The sequence below is a fragment of the Bombus terrestris genome, chromosome 15 (assembly GCF_910591885.1).
Source record: "Bombus terrestris chromosome 15, iyBomTerr1.2, whole genome shotgun sequence".
In the NCBI taxonomy this organism is placed as follows: Eukaryota; Metazoa; Arthropoda; class Insecta; order Hymenoptera; family Apidae; genus Bombus; species Bombus terrestris.
The window spans coordinates 820443-837854 of NC_063283.1; the positions used below are offsets into that span (position 1 = coordinate 820443).

At 41.7% G+C, this 17412-nt stretch overlaps 1 protein-coding gene across 14 annotated transcripts in view; it reads left to right on the forward strand.

The window, feature by feature from the left end:
- The window catches only part of LOC100644981 (CUGBP Elav-like family member 4), a 594520-nt gene that overhangs the window by 500084 nt on the left and 77024 nt on the right, over positions 1–17412 (forward strand). For 3 of the 14 annotated variants that reach the window (XM_048412818.1, XM_048412809.1, XM_048412820.1), the window contains exon 1: positions 15508–16173. The exons of the other annotated variants lie outside the window; for them this stretch is intronic. Coding sequence is in view for 2 of the 3 variants with exons in the window: in XM_048412809.1 (XP_048268766.1) it covers positions 16123–16173 (51 nt within the window). In the remaining variant the exon portion in view is untranslated. Of the gene's footprint in view, positions 1–15507; positions 16174–17412 lie in introns of those variants that run through there. 14 annotated transcript variants of the gene reach the window in all.

Here is a 17412-nt window from a genome sequence, read left to right on the forward strand (position 1 = left end):
AACGAGAACGGAGAAACGGTTGGTGTCGGATCAAAGTTACCATGCTCCCTGAAAACTTATCGTTTCGGGTCGATTGCGCGGTGTACCATTGCTCTGTATATCGATTTCTCGACATTTCGAAATATTTCGTAGAAATTGCTCGTGTACGATTATAAAATTTGGGAGATTTCTGCCAGATTTTCAAAACTGTATTTGGCAGATTTCTTCGATTCCCTGAATTTACGACTGTGCCGTTCCATCGTATAGTATTATACAGCCTATACTTTTCGGTATAGCCTCTTATTGCAATATCCCTTAAGCACCATCGATACTTATAGAACTATCTACATATTGCCAAACATATTGAGTTCTAGCAAATGGCCGCAGGCACGCGCGAAACTCCTGAATATTCAAAGAGGTAATGAAGGAAAGTTCGTTTATGTTAGCTAGAGGCGCCGATATGCCTTCGGGTCATCAAGTATTGCCTTATTACCTGATTGAAAATTAAGTAATCGCAGAACTGTAATTACTTATTTTCATGGGAGGGCAGCAGGGTCTCTAAGATAGTTCAACGCAATAAACAAAGAAATTACAAAGAATAGCGTAATAAAAAATTATTGTCGTTGCGAGTTCTAACCTGTATTTCGTAGGAAAATAACCGTAACAAATTTCATTTCTAACGTTGGCTCAAACGCGCGTATTTAATATCGCGTAACAAAGGCGCCACACGACATACTTTGCAAAAGGAAACTTTACGTTGTCGCTCTCCTTTCTCCGTTCATACGTAGCGCGTAATTGTCGCCGAGTGGCGACAAGTAGAAAGTGCACACAGGGGTGTAATTTGAAATTACGGTTAATGCGTACATGAAGGTCGTAATGTACACTTAACACAGTGCTGAAAAAACAGAGACGACAGGGAAGACACGGTTGATAAGGGCGTAAAAAAAAAGAAAACGAAGGAAGCGGTATAATGAGAGAAAAGAAGCAAGAAAGAGCACGAAAGAGCCCGCTTTGAGGGTTTCACTGTTTGATGTGACCCGACGGCGAATGCAAGGACGAACGTTCTACTGTCTCAAAAAATTCACAGGCCTCTTAGGCGTCTAGTGGTCGAATACGCGCGACTCTTTTCTCACATAAGCAGGTACCCAGGCTTTAATACGATGAACCGAATAACGAAAAGATGAGTCACAAGAAAAGCGAAATGCGATTGAACAAGAGTAAACTTTCTAAAGTGACACTTTGACGCGATCGTTGTAAGTAAATTATCTTATCAATGCTTGATTACATGGCAAATAGAAATTATCGAGATGAAAGCGTGAAAACTTTACGCGACGGTTAAATATCAAAGTTGGATAAGTTAATTGGAAATTGTGCGAAAATGTAAAAAATCTAAAACGATAACGCAAGGATGATCGGGACATTTTTCTAGTAACTTCGAAGTTTGAATCACTTCCACCGTGGAAGGAGAATTGCGCTACGTCACCATAACAAAAATGAGATGACCAAAAGTTTCGATAGGACGTAAACCGTATTACCTGGCATTCTCGGTCCTACAACCACGAAGAAGACGTTCGTCGAAGTTTCGAAAAAGTCGCGAATTCTAGGACGCGAGAAATATTGCCAGGCATCCATCTTGGACCCTCATCAAGAGAAGTCTCGGAGGGTCTCTTTCAGTCGTTACGGGCTGTCACGTTGGGTCACTCAAGGGTCAACGACACCCGAAGGAGCTCTCGCAGCTCGTCGGTCATCTACCGACGAGTTATGGGGCTGGCTGCTAGCCGTTGTTTTCGCAATTCACCTTTAATACGTCTCCGGACGCTGCCATTATCTTCCGTCACCGCGTGCAAATTGTACTTGCCGGCTACCATACCGTATAAACGTCCCGGGGAAACCTGCCTCTCCTGATACCGGGACAAACCTAGCCACGGCTACAAATTACGAGCCACATATTCGCATTTAGCTGTTCATTAGGAAGACAAATGGCTGGCGATAATTTGAATAAGCTACGCATACGATTCTTAAGGTGTTTTACGTTTTAAACGTTTCTTTTCGTCGTAAAAGCGAAATAATTACGGATTCAAATTTGTTTCGTTCGAACGACTACGATGTATGTCTCTTTTGTTAAAAACGTAAAAACGTAAAAGCAAGTTTAGCAGGAAGAGTAAATTTTAATATCAGCTAGCGAAATAAATAAAATACGAGAAGTAAAAACTCTCGAGTTTGTAATTGTTTTCAAGCGTTTCTTCTTCGTGTGCAATTACGCGTGAGTAAAGCACCGTTTAGAAATTCCATTCGATCGAAGTTATGTATATACGTCCGCGGAAATGGCAGAATGCGATGGCGCCGAAGTCCGCGTCGACTTGGATCGCTTTTACTTATCCTCTGCACTCTCGAACATCGAAATCTCCCGGTCCGATATTACGCTTTGACTCCACTTCTAAATCGAGTTCGTTCAAAAGCCTCTCTCTTTGACAGAAAGTTTAACCGTTCACCGACCTCGCCAGTATACCGTTAACGTCTCGGTCAAGCTTTTTCGAAGAACTTTGTGGAACGCGGTCGACGAACGATGTAAGTACAACTCGAAGGCAGCTCGTCCTGTGGTCAAGCTTTCTATTTGAACACGATTCGTACGCGGTTCCGATTCCGTAGTCAATGTGTTTTTCAGTTGGTCATCGGTCGTCCAAAGCGGACGAATCGATATATCACAGCACGCAGTTCGCTGACTGCGTCGCGGCAAAGTGGATTTCGATAACCTAGGGACGCTCTATTGCATTTTTATTTAGTTTCACGGGCATTAAGGGCCAACCTGATTACCGCGAGCGACGCGCTGGATGGAACGGCAAAGTAACTAGGGAGAGGGTCGAAAAAAAAGGACACGATCGAGGGTAGGGTTGTGACGCGGCTATGAAAACAGAACAGGAGGGAACAGAATTAAGTGTCTCAGCTCTAGAGTATCGAACGGCAATTAGATTTACCACCCTCGCCCCGCCCTTTTACTTTCGCTTCGTCTGCTGAACATAGCTTACTTCCATAATTAGCAGTCAGACCGGATGAATACGATAAATAATCCAGTATATTAATCAGTATCGTAATTGATACCTGTTAGAGCTAGCCATGGTTGTGGCTGAATAAAATTTATGGCCACGGTCGTTTATCTTCAACCTGTGTATACGATTAATGCATCGGTCGGAGTAATAGTTGACATTTAAACGAGCAGATGCTTCGTTAAGTACGAACGCGAAATCTGCTGCTCGTAGGTATTGTAACGTCGCGATAATACCTGCATAGTTTCCAACAGATTGCGCAGTTTCAAAAGTTTCTAGTGTCAAGCACCAATAAAAGCATTCGGGAGGTTTGTTAAGCATTTATAAAGTAGAGAATTAAAGAGATTTTAGACTAAATTTACCAACAAAGGATTCAAGTAAATGTACGTGCCTACGAATATCGAGGAACAAATGCAAAAGATATCAAATGAAAACACGCGACGTTTGAAATAACGAACACTTCTTTACCAAATGATAAATCGGACTGAAAATTTTATGTACCACAAATTATTCTCGAAACAACGACGCAACATTAATATCAATTGTAGTAAACAGCATGCATGCGATTCTCTGCGTGTAAACTCATAAAGAAGAGTTGCTTTCGACGACAATTCTAATCTGGTATCTATCCGCGATTGATACAGCTTTCGTACAAAATTCGATTGGAAATTACGTTATCCCGAAGGAATTCGGTGATATTTAAGCAACCGAAACTAATGCCACGTAGAAAGGGATATATTCTTTGGAATTTCCACGAATCTACTATACCCACGATCGTTATCGACTAGCTATAGTGGATCGTAACGATCAGCGATACTTATCGTAGAGTAAACAAAAGATGTGCAGACTGCTGTTAGATGCCGATACGAGGTCGTAGATGGTGGAAGCGATGGCGACGACAATGCAACAGATACAAGTATAGCAAGTAGAAAAAGGTGCGGCTGAAGAAGGCTCGCAAGAACGTGAGAGGTAGCACGTAGTAGGAAGATACGTTGCCAAGAGTGGGAGAGAGGGTAAATATTACATAAGATAATGCTTCTCCTTTTTCTTTTTTGGCTGCAGACCCCGTGGATGTGTCCTTCTAGTCGATATCAGCTGCCCTCGATATTCACAACCCTCGCTTCTTCCTTTACCTCCGACGCTCTACATGTTTCCCTATATTCTCTTCTCCACAGGCCTATTCTCGGGCCCATTATCCCACTATGCCTCTCTCAGCTACGTACGAAGTAGGTGAGTGTAAGATTTTCCATTTAGTCTGTAAAATGATGTCGTCGCCATAGCAACGAACGCTCAAATTCGAGTGGTTGATAAAATGCAAACGGGCAAGTGCCTTTTCGTTAAAGTGAAACGATCATGCGTTCGAAAAAACCATTAAGATATAAAATATTGAATTTCGCTAAGGTTGTATTACAAACTCGCTGGTTTCGATTCGTATTAAAACGCGTAATACATAAACTTACACGTTAAGTTTTACACGTTAATATATATAATGTATTAACTAATGCATTTAATGCAGATACATAAATGTATTCGGTACTTTCTACGTATTTCAACTTTTAAAAAGGCAAAAACATTTCACTAAAATTTTCATTTTAATTCTGGCTAAAGAACTATTATTCTGCAGAGAGAGAGAGAGAAAGAGAGAGAGAGAGAGAAAGAGAGAGAGAGAGAATTTCATCAAATATGATTCCAAGTACAAGAAGAAATCATATTTAATTAAACGTATCCGAGTTCATACAGGAGTTTCTGAAAACTTTTTTCTTATAGAACGTATAAGGTCAACGAACAAGTTCCACTGAAAAAAATGTATCTTTTATATGTGAAACCTAGGGGGAAAAAACTTTCGTTCCGATGTTTACCATGGGAAGACTTTGATTACATTTTTGCAATAATGTCTCGATCGTATCACAACATTAGAACATAGCAGGTTAAATGAGAAATGAAGTAAAAATGTATTAAGAATCATCGAATGAGTCTGCTAGAAAAACGTTTGTTCGATATCTATCGAATTTTATAATAGACGAAGAACAAACCTTGACAACTAAAGCCCAAGAACGCTTTATGTTCTCCACAAATAGATATAGTTTCGATCCATCGTAATAAAGTAGAACCTAGACAGTTACAACCTCTATAACCTGCAAACAAAATACGGTTTGTAAAAATAACTATGGCGATTCCACAGAAAACATATCGCTACCATTGAGAATTGCGACACACAGGTTGGGAATCTGGATTCTGCTGCAGTATACTGTAATGCCTATCGATAGAAATCTATTACTTTATGCATTACAATGTATTACGAAACATCTTTTTTAATCTTTTCCTGTATCGCGCTTTTGTATCGTAAAATATTTTCGATGATTCACGTTACGTGAAAATTTGTACGAGTATGCTACGTACACGTGAATACGCATTGCTTTTCTTACATTATTCTTTCTGTCAAGAATATATCTATCATAATCCTAATATAGTAGTATTACCTAACCCATATGCACCTTTGTTCTTTCTTCCTTTTTCCGTGCAATGGTTCCTTCATACTCCAATAGCTTTCAAGCGGGAATACGAGGAATATAGTATTATGCCTGCATCGGTGAGCAGAGGTTTTGCATTTTCCAACCTAATGGATCTTACAATTCGGTTAAACACTCGACTGATCCTTTTCGAACGATCTGCGATAGGCGCGTTTAACCAACATTGTGTTGACGTGTGCAGGAACGAACGATTTACAGAATTCTGATTCTTTAATAAGATTAAAAACTTTCCAACTTGTAATACGCGAATAAAAGGGGAAAGAAAGCACGTTCTAGAAAGTTAAATGGTAACTTCACGGTTTGATATGAACTTCAAGAATATCTTGATTTTTCCTTTACCAAAAACATTTTCTTGTGTAATATTTAAAATTGAACAAAGCGAATATAAGGATCTAAAAACACCTTAACCGATCAGATAAACGATGTTGGGGAAAAAGTTACGCGAACGATAATCGCGATATCATTGATGAAATAATTATTTACCGATAGCGATGTAAGTGTACAAGGTGAACTATAGTCACACAATGATAGTGCGATATTATTATTTGTACAATAACCTGCCGTTCCCTTGTTCGTTCACCCCATCCACTAAGCGTATAAAAAAGACAAAGGCCTTCATAGCACCTGACCTCGCCGCCATTTTTGTCTTCCTCCCACCTGGTAGCCTGGACTAGAGTCCACCGTAATCACGAGAGAAAGCTAGCAGGGGAGAACGCTCGTAGACAAGGGGGATACACGGCGCTTTCTTTTTTCTTTTTTTCTTTTTTTTTGTGTATCAACCCACGAATACACGTAGCTCACAGGACGTAGAAGCGGCCTCGTGCATAATGTATGAGTGACGCGAAAGCCCGTCATTTCAAGCCGCACGGCCGCTTTCCTTTTGTGACATCGATCTGGTGGCGTCTCAATAATTCAGCGCGGGAACAGCGCAAGGCGCACAAGCACCATCGCCATTGCCGCGGCCACCGGTATCGGTGTACCATCACCTGCATCGCCATCGGCTACACGAACACCCTCTTCGATGTTCCTTCGTTTCCGTTATCCTTTCGATACGCTGCCTGCTGACCAGCTCGTTCCCAAGTCGAGAACCTCGGCAACTGCTCGCCATTCTTCCACCCTTCTGTCCGCAACCCGAGTGTTCGTCACGAGCACCGATAAGATCTCATCCGAGTTGCGCAATCGGACTTGTCAAACCACCCCTATTGCAGCCTCCAATGTTCAAGCCACCCAGCAGCAACCCCCTTTTCCCGTTTCTATCCCTTCCACTTCTGCGACCCTAGTGCCACGCGACCTCGACAATACCACCCTTGCGTCCGGCTGTCACTGACAACTGATCATCTCTCTCTCTCACTCTCTCTAGGTCGCTCTCTCTCTCTCCAGGTCTCTCTCTCTCTCTCTCTCTCCCGGTTAACGAGAAATTAACACTAGACTGGTGCAAGCTGCATGCACGCGGCGCCGAGGCTTTGATGTCAATGCACGGTTTTCAAGAAGCGCGAGTTTTTCGAGATGTAAAAAAATCGATCAATGTCCACCACGATTTTTACGGTTGAATATAAAGAGTTCTCTCGTTTTATTTCTATTCTCTCATTTTCCTTTTTTATGTTTTTCAACCAGGCGCGCTATGATCCTTAATCAAATAAAGACGTCAACTTCGAAATCGCTCTGAATGTACCCAAGATAAAAATCGTTATTCTATGTTTGACGGAAAATAGTGAATGCACGAATATACCGGTTTACATAGCGTGTTATGTATACATAATGTCGGGTCAACTTGATAGCCTACGTTGTAAGAAGGGAAGTTAATAAATTATAATTATCTTGTTTACATGGTCGAGTGAAAACTAATCGTGAGCTGTGAGCAATGCAAGTTAACGGACTGCAAAATAGGATGCAGTTATTAAAGGAGAGGAGGCAGAAATTTGAAAATTATCGATTCTTTGTTCAATTTATTCGAGTGTATGCCACGTAATAAAGCTTACACGTGAGTACGCATCATTAGTAGGGGAAACAACGTGGCGCATTTTTTATATGCGGATGTCCGCGATCGATTGGCCTCGTTTGTCGGTTTATCGGAAAGAGTATAAAAATTTAATTACAACGACAATGATGTAACGTTAACGTTGACCAAACTTCGACGCTCACAATTTTCCCCAAGCTGACGGAATCGCCAAGTAAAACGAAATTAACGTCGAACCGAAATGTTTAGCTTCCTGTTCTTTCCCATTATCCAGGGTAAAAGTTGTTCACGATAACACAGAACAAACAACGATACGTCTGTGATGCGTTTCTTCGATGACCAACTGTGGTGAATCACTTCGCTCTGCTACAACACTGCTCTATTTTAAATCTTGGCTCGCAATTTTATCTTTGCAAATAGTTTTAACGAAAAATAATCGGGATCTGTATTCGTTTAGGACAAAGATTGGACGGCCGTGATGAAATACTTGCGTGGTCTTTGTTTATTAGATTAGTGTTTATTCCAAATTAGAGTTGGTATCGGTATCGTTTAATACGAAGCCATATGTTTTCTCGTATTACGTCCCTGGTGCTTAATAAAGCCAAATTCGCCTTAGATTCTAATCGATATATTTAAAAGCCGCAGACTAACACTCTGATTATACTATATATAGTATATATAGTATAGTCAGTATATATACTATATATAGTATAATCAAAGTATAGTATAGGATAGCTAATAGCGTTTGACGTCAATAAATTGATCGATATTAAAGATTGTACTTTACGAAGCATGTAGATAATAGATTGAAAACAATCTGCGTATTCTAATTTCACTGATAAGATGAGAAAGTATTTACACACTTACGAAAAATGTTGTGTAAATTTTTTAATATTTCATCGGCACTGTAACAAGACACGACTAATCGTAAACGTTCAAAAATACTTTAATGACTCATTGTACACTTACAAAGGATATCGTATTACGCTTTATTAACCATTGTCGTTTGGAAACGAAGGAAGAATATTCGTCTTTCGTTAAAGCACTTTCCACAGGAAGAAAGAAAAAGAAGTTGGAACTACGATTTTTAAGCTCTCCTTGCCATCTGCAAGAACTTGGAAATGCTAAGGTACTTTAACGTACTTTGTACAAGAAGCCGATTACATAGCTTGTTAAGTCTCATCTAAGAAGTAACACGCTCATTTTAGTTGACAATACGCCGAGAACGTCGACAATAGGAACGACGATCGGAATTATCGAAACGCAGAATCTACCGATAGCCCAAAACCTCTCGAACAGAACGTTATTTTCCTTTAGCCTTCCTTCTAATCTTCCAAACATGCCTAGTGCTATATTTTAAAGCGTGTAATATTGTGTTTCAAAATAATATCAGAACGAAAATATCGTAAAACGCCATGACGATACAGAGAGATCGAAGTAGGGTAGAAAGTGGGAGCGGAACGAAATGATTCTTTGTTCTCCCCTCATGGTGACGCAGTTACGTAATTCCATTATTTATAGCCAATACTCGCTAGTATCTGGGGGATGAAACGAAAGGAACGAGACCACAGCTTAGCCTAATTAATTTAGGAAGTCTGACTATTCTTCCGAGGAGAATAGAATTTCCAGAAACCCTTGCTCTGCTCGCATCGTAGTAGTTTCAGTATAAGTTTCGATAGAAGAGGTACAATCGCGTAATATAGAAAATAATTTTCGTGCGATCTCTCTGCAATGTGTATAATTCGATGCGTATAATTTTATGCAGATAATACAACTACGTACGTAATAAAAGATACGACAAGGTATTTAGGGAACGCAAAATATCTTGTTTTTAAATTGTCTTATGAAAATGTTTATTTTAAAATATGAATAGGGAATACACCTTAATACGATTTTGTTATATGTAATACGAGTATTCTTTGTATTGCACAAAGATCGTACTATTCTGTAACAAAAGTTTTCGATCATTGTGGACAGATATTTTTAAGAATAATTATTCAAATAATATTATTAATTGGAAATACGTGCGCATAAAACTTGTACCACCTTATACAGACTGCTAAACTTTTAACGCACCTGGACTGAGGTTTCGATAGATCTCCCCTTCTCTTTTTCCCTAAAGCCCACCCTTGAAGCATGTGGCGTCTGTTAATTTTTTTCTCCCCTTTGAAACGTTCTCTACCTTTCTACCCTGGTGCGCTTTTTCGACGTTCAATCGGTCGGTCACCGGCTGAAGCTCAATCGTAATCGATGCTTTCCACTTCTGCCTTCTGGCTTTTGAGATAAAACGCAGCATTCTCGATGCTCGAGCTTGGTCTTTCAACAGGTTAATGTATTCGTTCAGAATAAATGGCTAATCAGCCGCTTTCTCTCTGAACAGAAATAGAATATTCAAGATCCGTTTTCGCCCGTTTATTTTCATTGAAACTCGAGATTATGAAATGCGTATTAGGACGAAACAAAAGGAGATCCACGTATACCGATGCTGCATTATTTACGGAAGAAGAAAATATCAAACGGCCGTAGGCCGTTGTAGGTATTCGCTTTCCTGAAACCGTCCTGAAAGTTCGACGGAAAGTAAGATGAATGGGACAAGTTAATGAACACTGTATCCCGAGAAACGTTGGAAAAATAAGCACTCGCGATTTGTCGATATGAAAGGAGATGATAAAAAATGCTCGTTAAAAAACGGGAACTAAACGAATAATGAGCAAGGAGAGAGATTCGAACGAAGAGTGTCATAAAGCGAAGAAGACGGGAATCGGGAAAAGCGGGGTAGCACGAAGGACATCGAAGAGTCATAGACCGAAGGAATGGTAGAACGAGTACCCTGGAACGAGTTACGGAGGGTCGCTAATCGCGGACTCGGGTACCGGGAAACGCGGTAAAAGGATCTCTCGTGAGTTAGCGACGAGGGTTGCCTCGAGTCCACGCGCACATTCACCATAGCCCGTGGCTTCTTTACAAGCGTACACGGTATATGAATAATATCTGCCTCGGATATACGTATCGTGATAATATCGTTCGTGATCAGATTTTACAGTATCCTCAGGAGACTGGTACTTCTGGTTATACGGAATCGATATCACCCTTGAGAACGTTAAAATCTACTTCCTTTGCATCGATATATCTGTATTAGCATTTACCACACTGTCGCGCCACATCGATACTGTTTGGCAGTTCGTACACGTATTCGAACGCGATTTTTCGAACGCCGGAACGATCTATCACGGAAAGTATCAATTTTCGGAAAGTATCAATTTTTCAGTTCCCCGGAGCTTTTGAAAAATTCAATAATTATCCTGGGAATCGCATCCTATACGGAACATAATTTTCAGCGCAATTTGACCACCAACCGAGGATTTATGGTAGACGTATATGTGTGACAAATGGGTGGAAAAAAAGTCATGATGTTGGTGCTATACTTTCAAACTCGACACCGCGATTCAAACTGCAATTTTTCTGAAATATTGCCTGCAAAAACGTAAAGCAACGCTATGCGCAAATATCTCTATCAGTTACAAGGCTATGATGGATCGTACGTGTCCAGAAGATATCTCAAACTATCCCTTTTCGAACCATGAACTAAAAGGAAAAAAAGAAAAGGAATAAAACGGAAGAAAAAACGTAAACTCGCGCAAGTACTCGGTCCTCGTATCGAAAAGAATCTCGATGCTTGGATTTTTAGGCTTCGCCCGAACAAATGGTTTAGACGCGAATACCAGTTATTAGGACGAATGCGTATGACATAGCCGAGTGGATCCCGATGAAGATTCGTGAGACGAAAAGGGTCTGGAAGGGTCAGATAGAGGGCTTAGTCGTTGCACCCGCAACTCGACAGGCGAGCCGTGCTTGATAGGGGATGAGTGGACGTCTCATAGTTAGTGGAGGATCATCCGTAATTTATGGGAGATCGATCGACTTCGCATTGAGCTGCCACCCAGTGACGTAATCGATCGTGTACGATTACGTCACAGGATTCTCTATCCGGTTAGTGCGAGCAAGTAAGTAATAGTCGAGGCGTCGTGTATTTCGAACGTTTGTCCTCGCATGTCACGAAAAAATATCACGAAACCTGTGTCTGCGTCCGCATAAACGGATGTCTGTCAACAAGATCAGCTTTATCACGCGAAAAGTATAAATATCTCTTGATTAATTAAGTTAATGTATATACCTTCCATTCTCTGTCCGCATATTCCTAGCTTATACGTATATCGATCGCTTGTCAAAACTGTTAAACTATACATCTTCGAAACATCGTTAATACCCAAATAAAGAGATCGGTCAATATTTTGGGACGACGAAGAATTGATCACTCCGTTGACAGTAATTTTCATTCGCTTCGTTTTCCATTTTGTTCTCTATCGAATTAGGCGAATTAAACCAACGTTTTTAAAAAGACAAATTTATATTTCATTTAATCGGCGTTGTACGAGATCGTACGAGAACTATAACCAAGATTATTACATGGAGGAAAGGTGATGAAACATATTCTGTCATATTTCACGGTTGCAAATTGTCTGTCATCCCCCAAGGGGATTGATCGCTTAATCCATAACGCCCCAGATCTCTTACTTTCCATATCAACATTTAAGTTTCCAAGTCCTTTTTAGGTCTCATCTTCTCGAGATGAAGTTCTCCGAAGTCATCAAAAAGCAACGCGGCCTGGTTCGTTCAAGTTTTCCTTACCAACTTTCACTTTGGTCCCTTTCTCTGCCTATTCCCATCTTCTCTCCTATCGTTAAGTAAATATTTTGTCAACAGTTTCGAAAGATGTTGCGTCTCATTGATATTTCCGTTGATAAAGTCAATTTGCACTGTTACAGGGAAAGAAGTAATTTTCGAACGCGAAAATAATATTCCAGTTCTTTTGCATCGCGCGATTAAAGAACGAATAACGAATGGAAGGGTGAATAAATGAATACGATGAAGATTTCAGCTCGCGATAACGCGTTAATTATACCGAGGCGAACGCTCAAAATTGATACTAGGTATGTACACGTTTTTCCTTTATCCTTTCCAATTCTACCGATTGCCCTATTATAATTGGTCGAAACATTCGCTAAACGTTGGATTAAATCGACGAGTTGTCAGCATGCAACACTGAGAAGGATTTCGCGCTAAATTTTAGGGTTTACAATCCTGCGACAAATAGAAAATCACGTTGGAAGTGGTTCCAGTGGCGCGACACGATTCGATGTATCACGTTGATAGACAGATCTTTCGCGCGATATACTTGAACGAGATCGTGCTTCGTTAAAGCCAGTTTCGTCTCCGTGGATCGTTCGTCGTGGCATAGGCCGCACGCTTCATCTACGGCCGAATTGGTGCAGAAGCGGCATAGCACGGCCGCTATCCAAATCCGCCATTATCGGAGCTCTTGCCGCCTCAGTAGGTATCTACTCGTGAAATCGTCGATGGCGGAAAAAAGACGAGGGAGAAGGGCAGAGAAACAGAAGAGAAGGAGGACTGACTGCTGAACAGCGGAGGACGAAGGAAAACGAAGAAGCTGTGGGAGAGAAAGACAGGCGTAGAACGTCCGTAACGTCGGAAGAGCCGGGAGCAATTTCCGGTGGCTTTTGTGCGCCCTTTAAAAACGCGAGCTACGGGAGATGCCAAGAGGGCGGAGAAAAAGGGTAGCGAGGAGAAGTCGGTAGAGAGTTTTGCGAATGTACGTACGAGTGGTCCTTCTGGACCAACAAATCCCGGGGCAAGAGGGGGGGCGGGAGTCGAGAGGTTAACTGCAGGTCCTTTCGCGTTCTTCCTCTCCATTCGCGTGCTTTATATTTCCCTTTTCCTTCGTTGCGTTCTGATCCGAGTTTATCTCCTTATACGGTTCCCAGTTCACGGGAAAACGTATCTCCCAGCGGAATCACACCGATAACGAGGGAAATTTCAATGACCTTTGGTAAAACGAATAACTTCGCTTTAAGATAACACGTCGCCTCATCGACCAATCTTTCTCATTCTTTCATTTCTTACAAGCGATAGCATCAGAAGAGTATAAATAACAAAATAGCATACGTTGATTTAGCATTAATTCGTATACTCTATCGTAATGCCCATAGTGCTGTCGCAATACGATCAGCATCCTTATGAGTTTACCCGAAATCTATCTACTCAAGTTGCAAAAACCGTATAACAAATATCCATCTATCAAATTGTTCACTAAATGAATATTTGATTCTATAGAATGGAAAAGTTACGTCCAACGTTTCTTTCTGCGATGTTGTTTATCTGTTGATAGCTTTAGTCTCTGATGTCATAATGCCATCGATACGATTTCTCTTTTGGGACCTATCGGGGGATTATTCCCTCGGTATTTTTTATTCCATTTAGAATACACGCATATTTATACGCGCATATTCTATTAAATGGTGTAAAAGAAACGTTATTTTCAAGATAAGTAAATTTCTTTAAGAACGTGATATCGCATCATGGCAGAAATATTTGTATCTAAATGTTTGAAATTTCCTATTCTTTCGTTAGATTACTTCTACATTCTTCCATGTTTTGCGAACAAAATCTCAATATTTCTAAAATTCTTGCGATCCAAGTTGAGTCACGTTGATAACATTTTATCATCAGAACAAACGAACGTAAAAACTGTACTTTGTTCGCTTGAAACTTTATTGACACCAAGTCATTGATTCCAAAGCAATAATGCAGTAAGCAATTCTATTGCTTTCGAAGTACGTTAAACCGTATTTTCGCGGTGAAGCAATCTATTGTAGAGATTCTGATTGTCATCTCGCTTTTTGCGAGACGTTCTCGGTTTCCAAGAGAGTTAATAAATTGCCAAAACGATGGAGTATGGTCATACCTAACGTGATACGAACTATTGTACGTCAGTTCACAAAGAAAACGGACATGTCGTGATATAGTTCTGAGGATAGCAAAACCGACGAAACATTCTGACAAACCTAATAGATGAAGGATAACTGAAATCGAAATGGTTATTTTAATCGTTAAAAATGAAGAAAATAGTCGAAACAATGTCTTCGGCTAAGAAAGTTGTTCGCATCGGAGGCTGTCGTGATCCGTGCTAATAGATATCATTTCATCTCATCTCACGAAGAAGACCTAAGCCACGAGGAACGTTTTCCTATTACGGCTTCGGCCGGAGTCTCCCTTTTGCGCGTACGACATGCACGTATATATATATACACATATACACATATATATGGCATGTGTGTTTGTGTATAGAGACACACATATATACCTGTATACCTCCTTTCCAGGGATAGAATCCCGACCCTTAGTACCTTCGAAAGCCTTCGCTTGCCTGGCCGTGTCCCGGTTTTCTTTCTTTTTCGGGGACACCAACATGGGGTCCTAGAAAGCGCCCGCGCGCTTCTTTGATTGGCCAAATACTATGGGGTTTCATCGATATAAGACGAGATAGACAGAGACGATCGAGAGAAGAAGGACGGTGGAATCGAAAGGCTCAGTTAGGAAGGAAGACAGAGGGTGAATTACAAGGACAGAAACAGTAGAAGCAGCAAAAGGGAAAAGAGGCAGGGGGAGATTGGTGGCGAGGTGGTTGGACGAGCGGATAGCAAGGGATTTCTAGCAGAATAAGAGAGACAGACGGAAAACGAGAAGGAGGAAGAGACGGCAGGAGGTAGAAAAGAGAGGGAGAGAGAGGGAGGTAGAAAAGAGAGAGAGAGAGAGAGAGAGAGAGGGAGAAAGAGAGAGGTAGTGAGAGAGGAAGAGAGAGGAAGAGAGAGGAAGAGGGAGGAAGAGAGAGGGAGAGAGAGGGAGAAGGACATATATCGGCTGCTACGAGGGTGCGTGAGCTTTCTCTCAGAGGGTGCGTAGAGTCAAAGAGGGGGACATCGGAAGGAGAAAGGGCCGACAGGGTCGCAGAGGGGCGATGGACGAGAGGCTAGAAGGGAATAGGAGGGTGGGAGAGAAAAGGAAGAAGGGGGATAGCGGCCGGGAGGGTGGGTAGTGGGGGATGAAAGGGAGAAAACTAGAGGGTGCGTGTAGGCCTGGGGAATCAGTCGCGGACGAGCTGCGTTCGGGGTTTTATCTGTAGCGCTCTGTCCTTCCCGTCTCCTTCGCACTCTCGTCGCGCGTTCTGTCCCTCTTTTTCTATCCCGAAAGGACGCTTCATGCACGTACGTACATAGACGCACACGTATACACACACATATTCCCCGGACATTCGCGCGAAAAGCCCGCGCACTTTATTCGTATACGTGTTCGCGGAATATCGTGGCGAAAACGTGCACGAAAAAACGAGAAAAGAGAAAGAAGGTGGAAAATAGACGGAGACAGGCTGCCAACCCGGTGCTCCTTTCATACAGTGGAAAATCGCGGGCGGAAACACGTGCAATATAAAACGACGCTTCGGAGATTCTCGGAGGCGCGCGGATGCGCGACGAATTAAATACGTTCGTGTCGTCCTGCGCCGTGATCGTTGCGTCGCATCGCATTGTACTCGCGTGTCGTCGCACACGACAGTGAACTACGCTTTTATTCCATAGAACTCACTAATTTCGCGGTGATATCGCGGACTTGAGGTGTACTTCATCTCGAGATATCGCCTAGTTTGTTTTCGTTCTTTTTTGCGAGATTGTTTACGCGCGAGCCGAAACTGTCACCAATGGTTCATATAGTGGAAGTTGTATCGTCGCGTCGGAACGACTTACAAATGGTGAGTGAGAATCTTATTCGTGTAAATTAATGCAAATCTTACCAATGTAAAATTGAATTAATCAGATCGATTACTTTCTACGAACGATAGTCCGTTGAGGTTCTTGAAGATTAAAGCGATCTTGGCGATAATTCGACGAAGGTGCACCGTATTATTGAATGAAATCGGAAAATACTTGGAATATTGTGTTTTCCTAAACGCATCAAGAATCTAGTCACGAAATCGTTGGCACAACGTATGAAGCTAACGCAGAAAATGCGTAACACGGTTGTAAAAACGAGGTGCCGATCCCGGTTATATAGACGTTCCGATAGACGGGTACGAAAATACATGGATCTAGGCGAGTTTACGAGCGACCGCGAATTTTCATGCACCGGCCCTCTTTATATCGGTCGGTCGCTCGTTCGCTCACGCATCGAACTCGTAAAAGATTTTCGTGCGTCTGTTTACGCGCGGTTATTTCTGGCGGCATATGCGCAACCGTTACGTTATATGTACCCATATGTTGTACAGGCTGTACGCGGAACGTTTACAATAGTACCTCCTCGCCCCGCTTTTGCATACGTACTGAGTTCGAACGCACGTGTACACGTGTGCACGCATACGTGTCGGAGGGCATTAGGCGCGCGTACGTGTGAGCGCACGCGAAGAAACGCAGCTGCTCGATAGCGGGCGTGTCTACGTTCCGGTTTGCGCTTCAACGTGTTTCACGAATCCCGCGAGTCTTTATCAACCGGCAGATAACGGGGTTAAATCCAACTTCGATCGATCCTATACCTATTACGAAGGGATTTTAAACTCTTCCTTTTTTCGACTTTTATCAAGTGGAACGCGATAAAATGAATTGTTTCCTCCGTTAACTTGAAACTTCCGGCGCTGCTGCCGGATGTGCCAAACGATTTCTCGATGTTTTAATCAAGGTATTGGTTTCTCCGTGTAATTTCGTTCTCCTTCGTGTTCTCGGATGTTTCACACGGTGAAACGTACTCCCTACATTTTAACTATCGCATCGAGAACAATGCGTAGTGATACGCACATACAAACGAACGAATGTTTGCAGCGGAACATTTCTATAATTTACTAATCTGTGTTTTAACCATTTGGGAACCTATATCGAAAAAGATTCAACGTTTCAACTTGCAGAAACAAAGAAATTTCTACCTATCACTGTGTTATCAATTTTCAATGAAAATATGGATTTTTTATGAACATTGTCATATTTCACCGAGTATGAATACA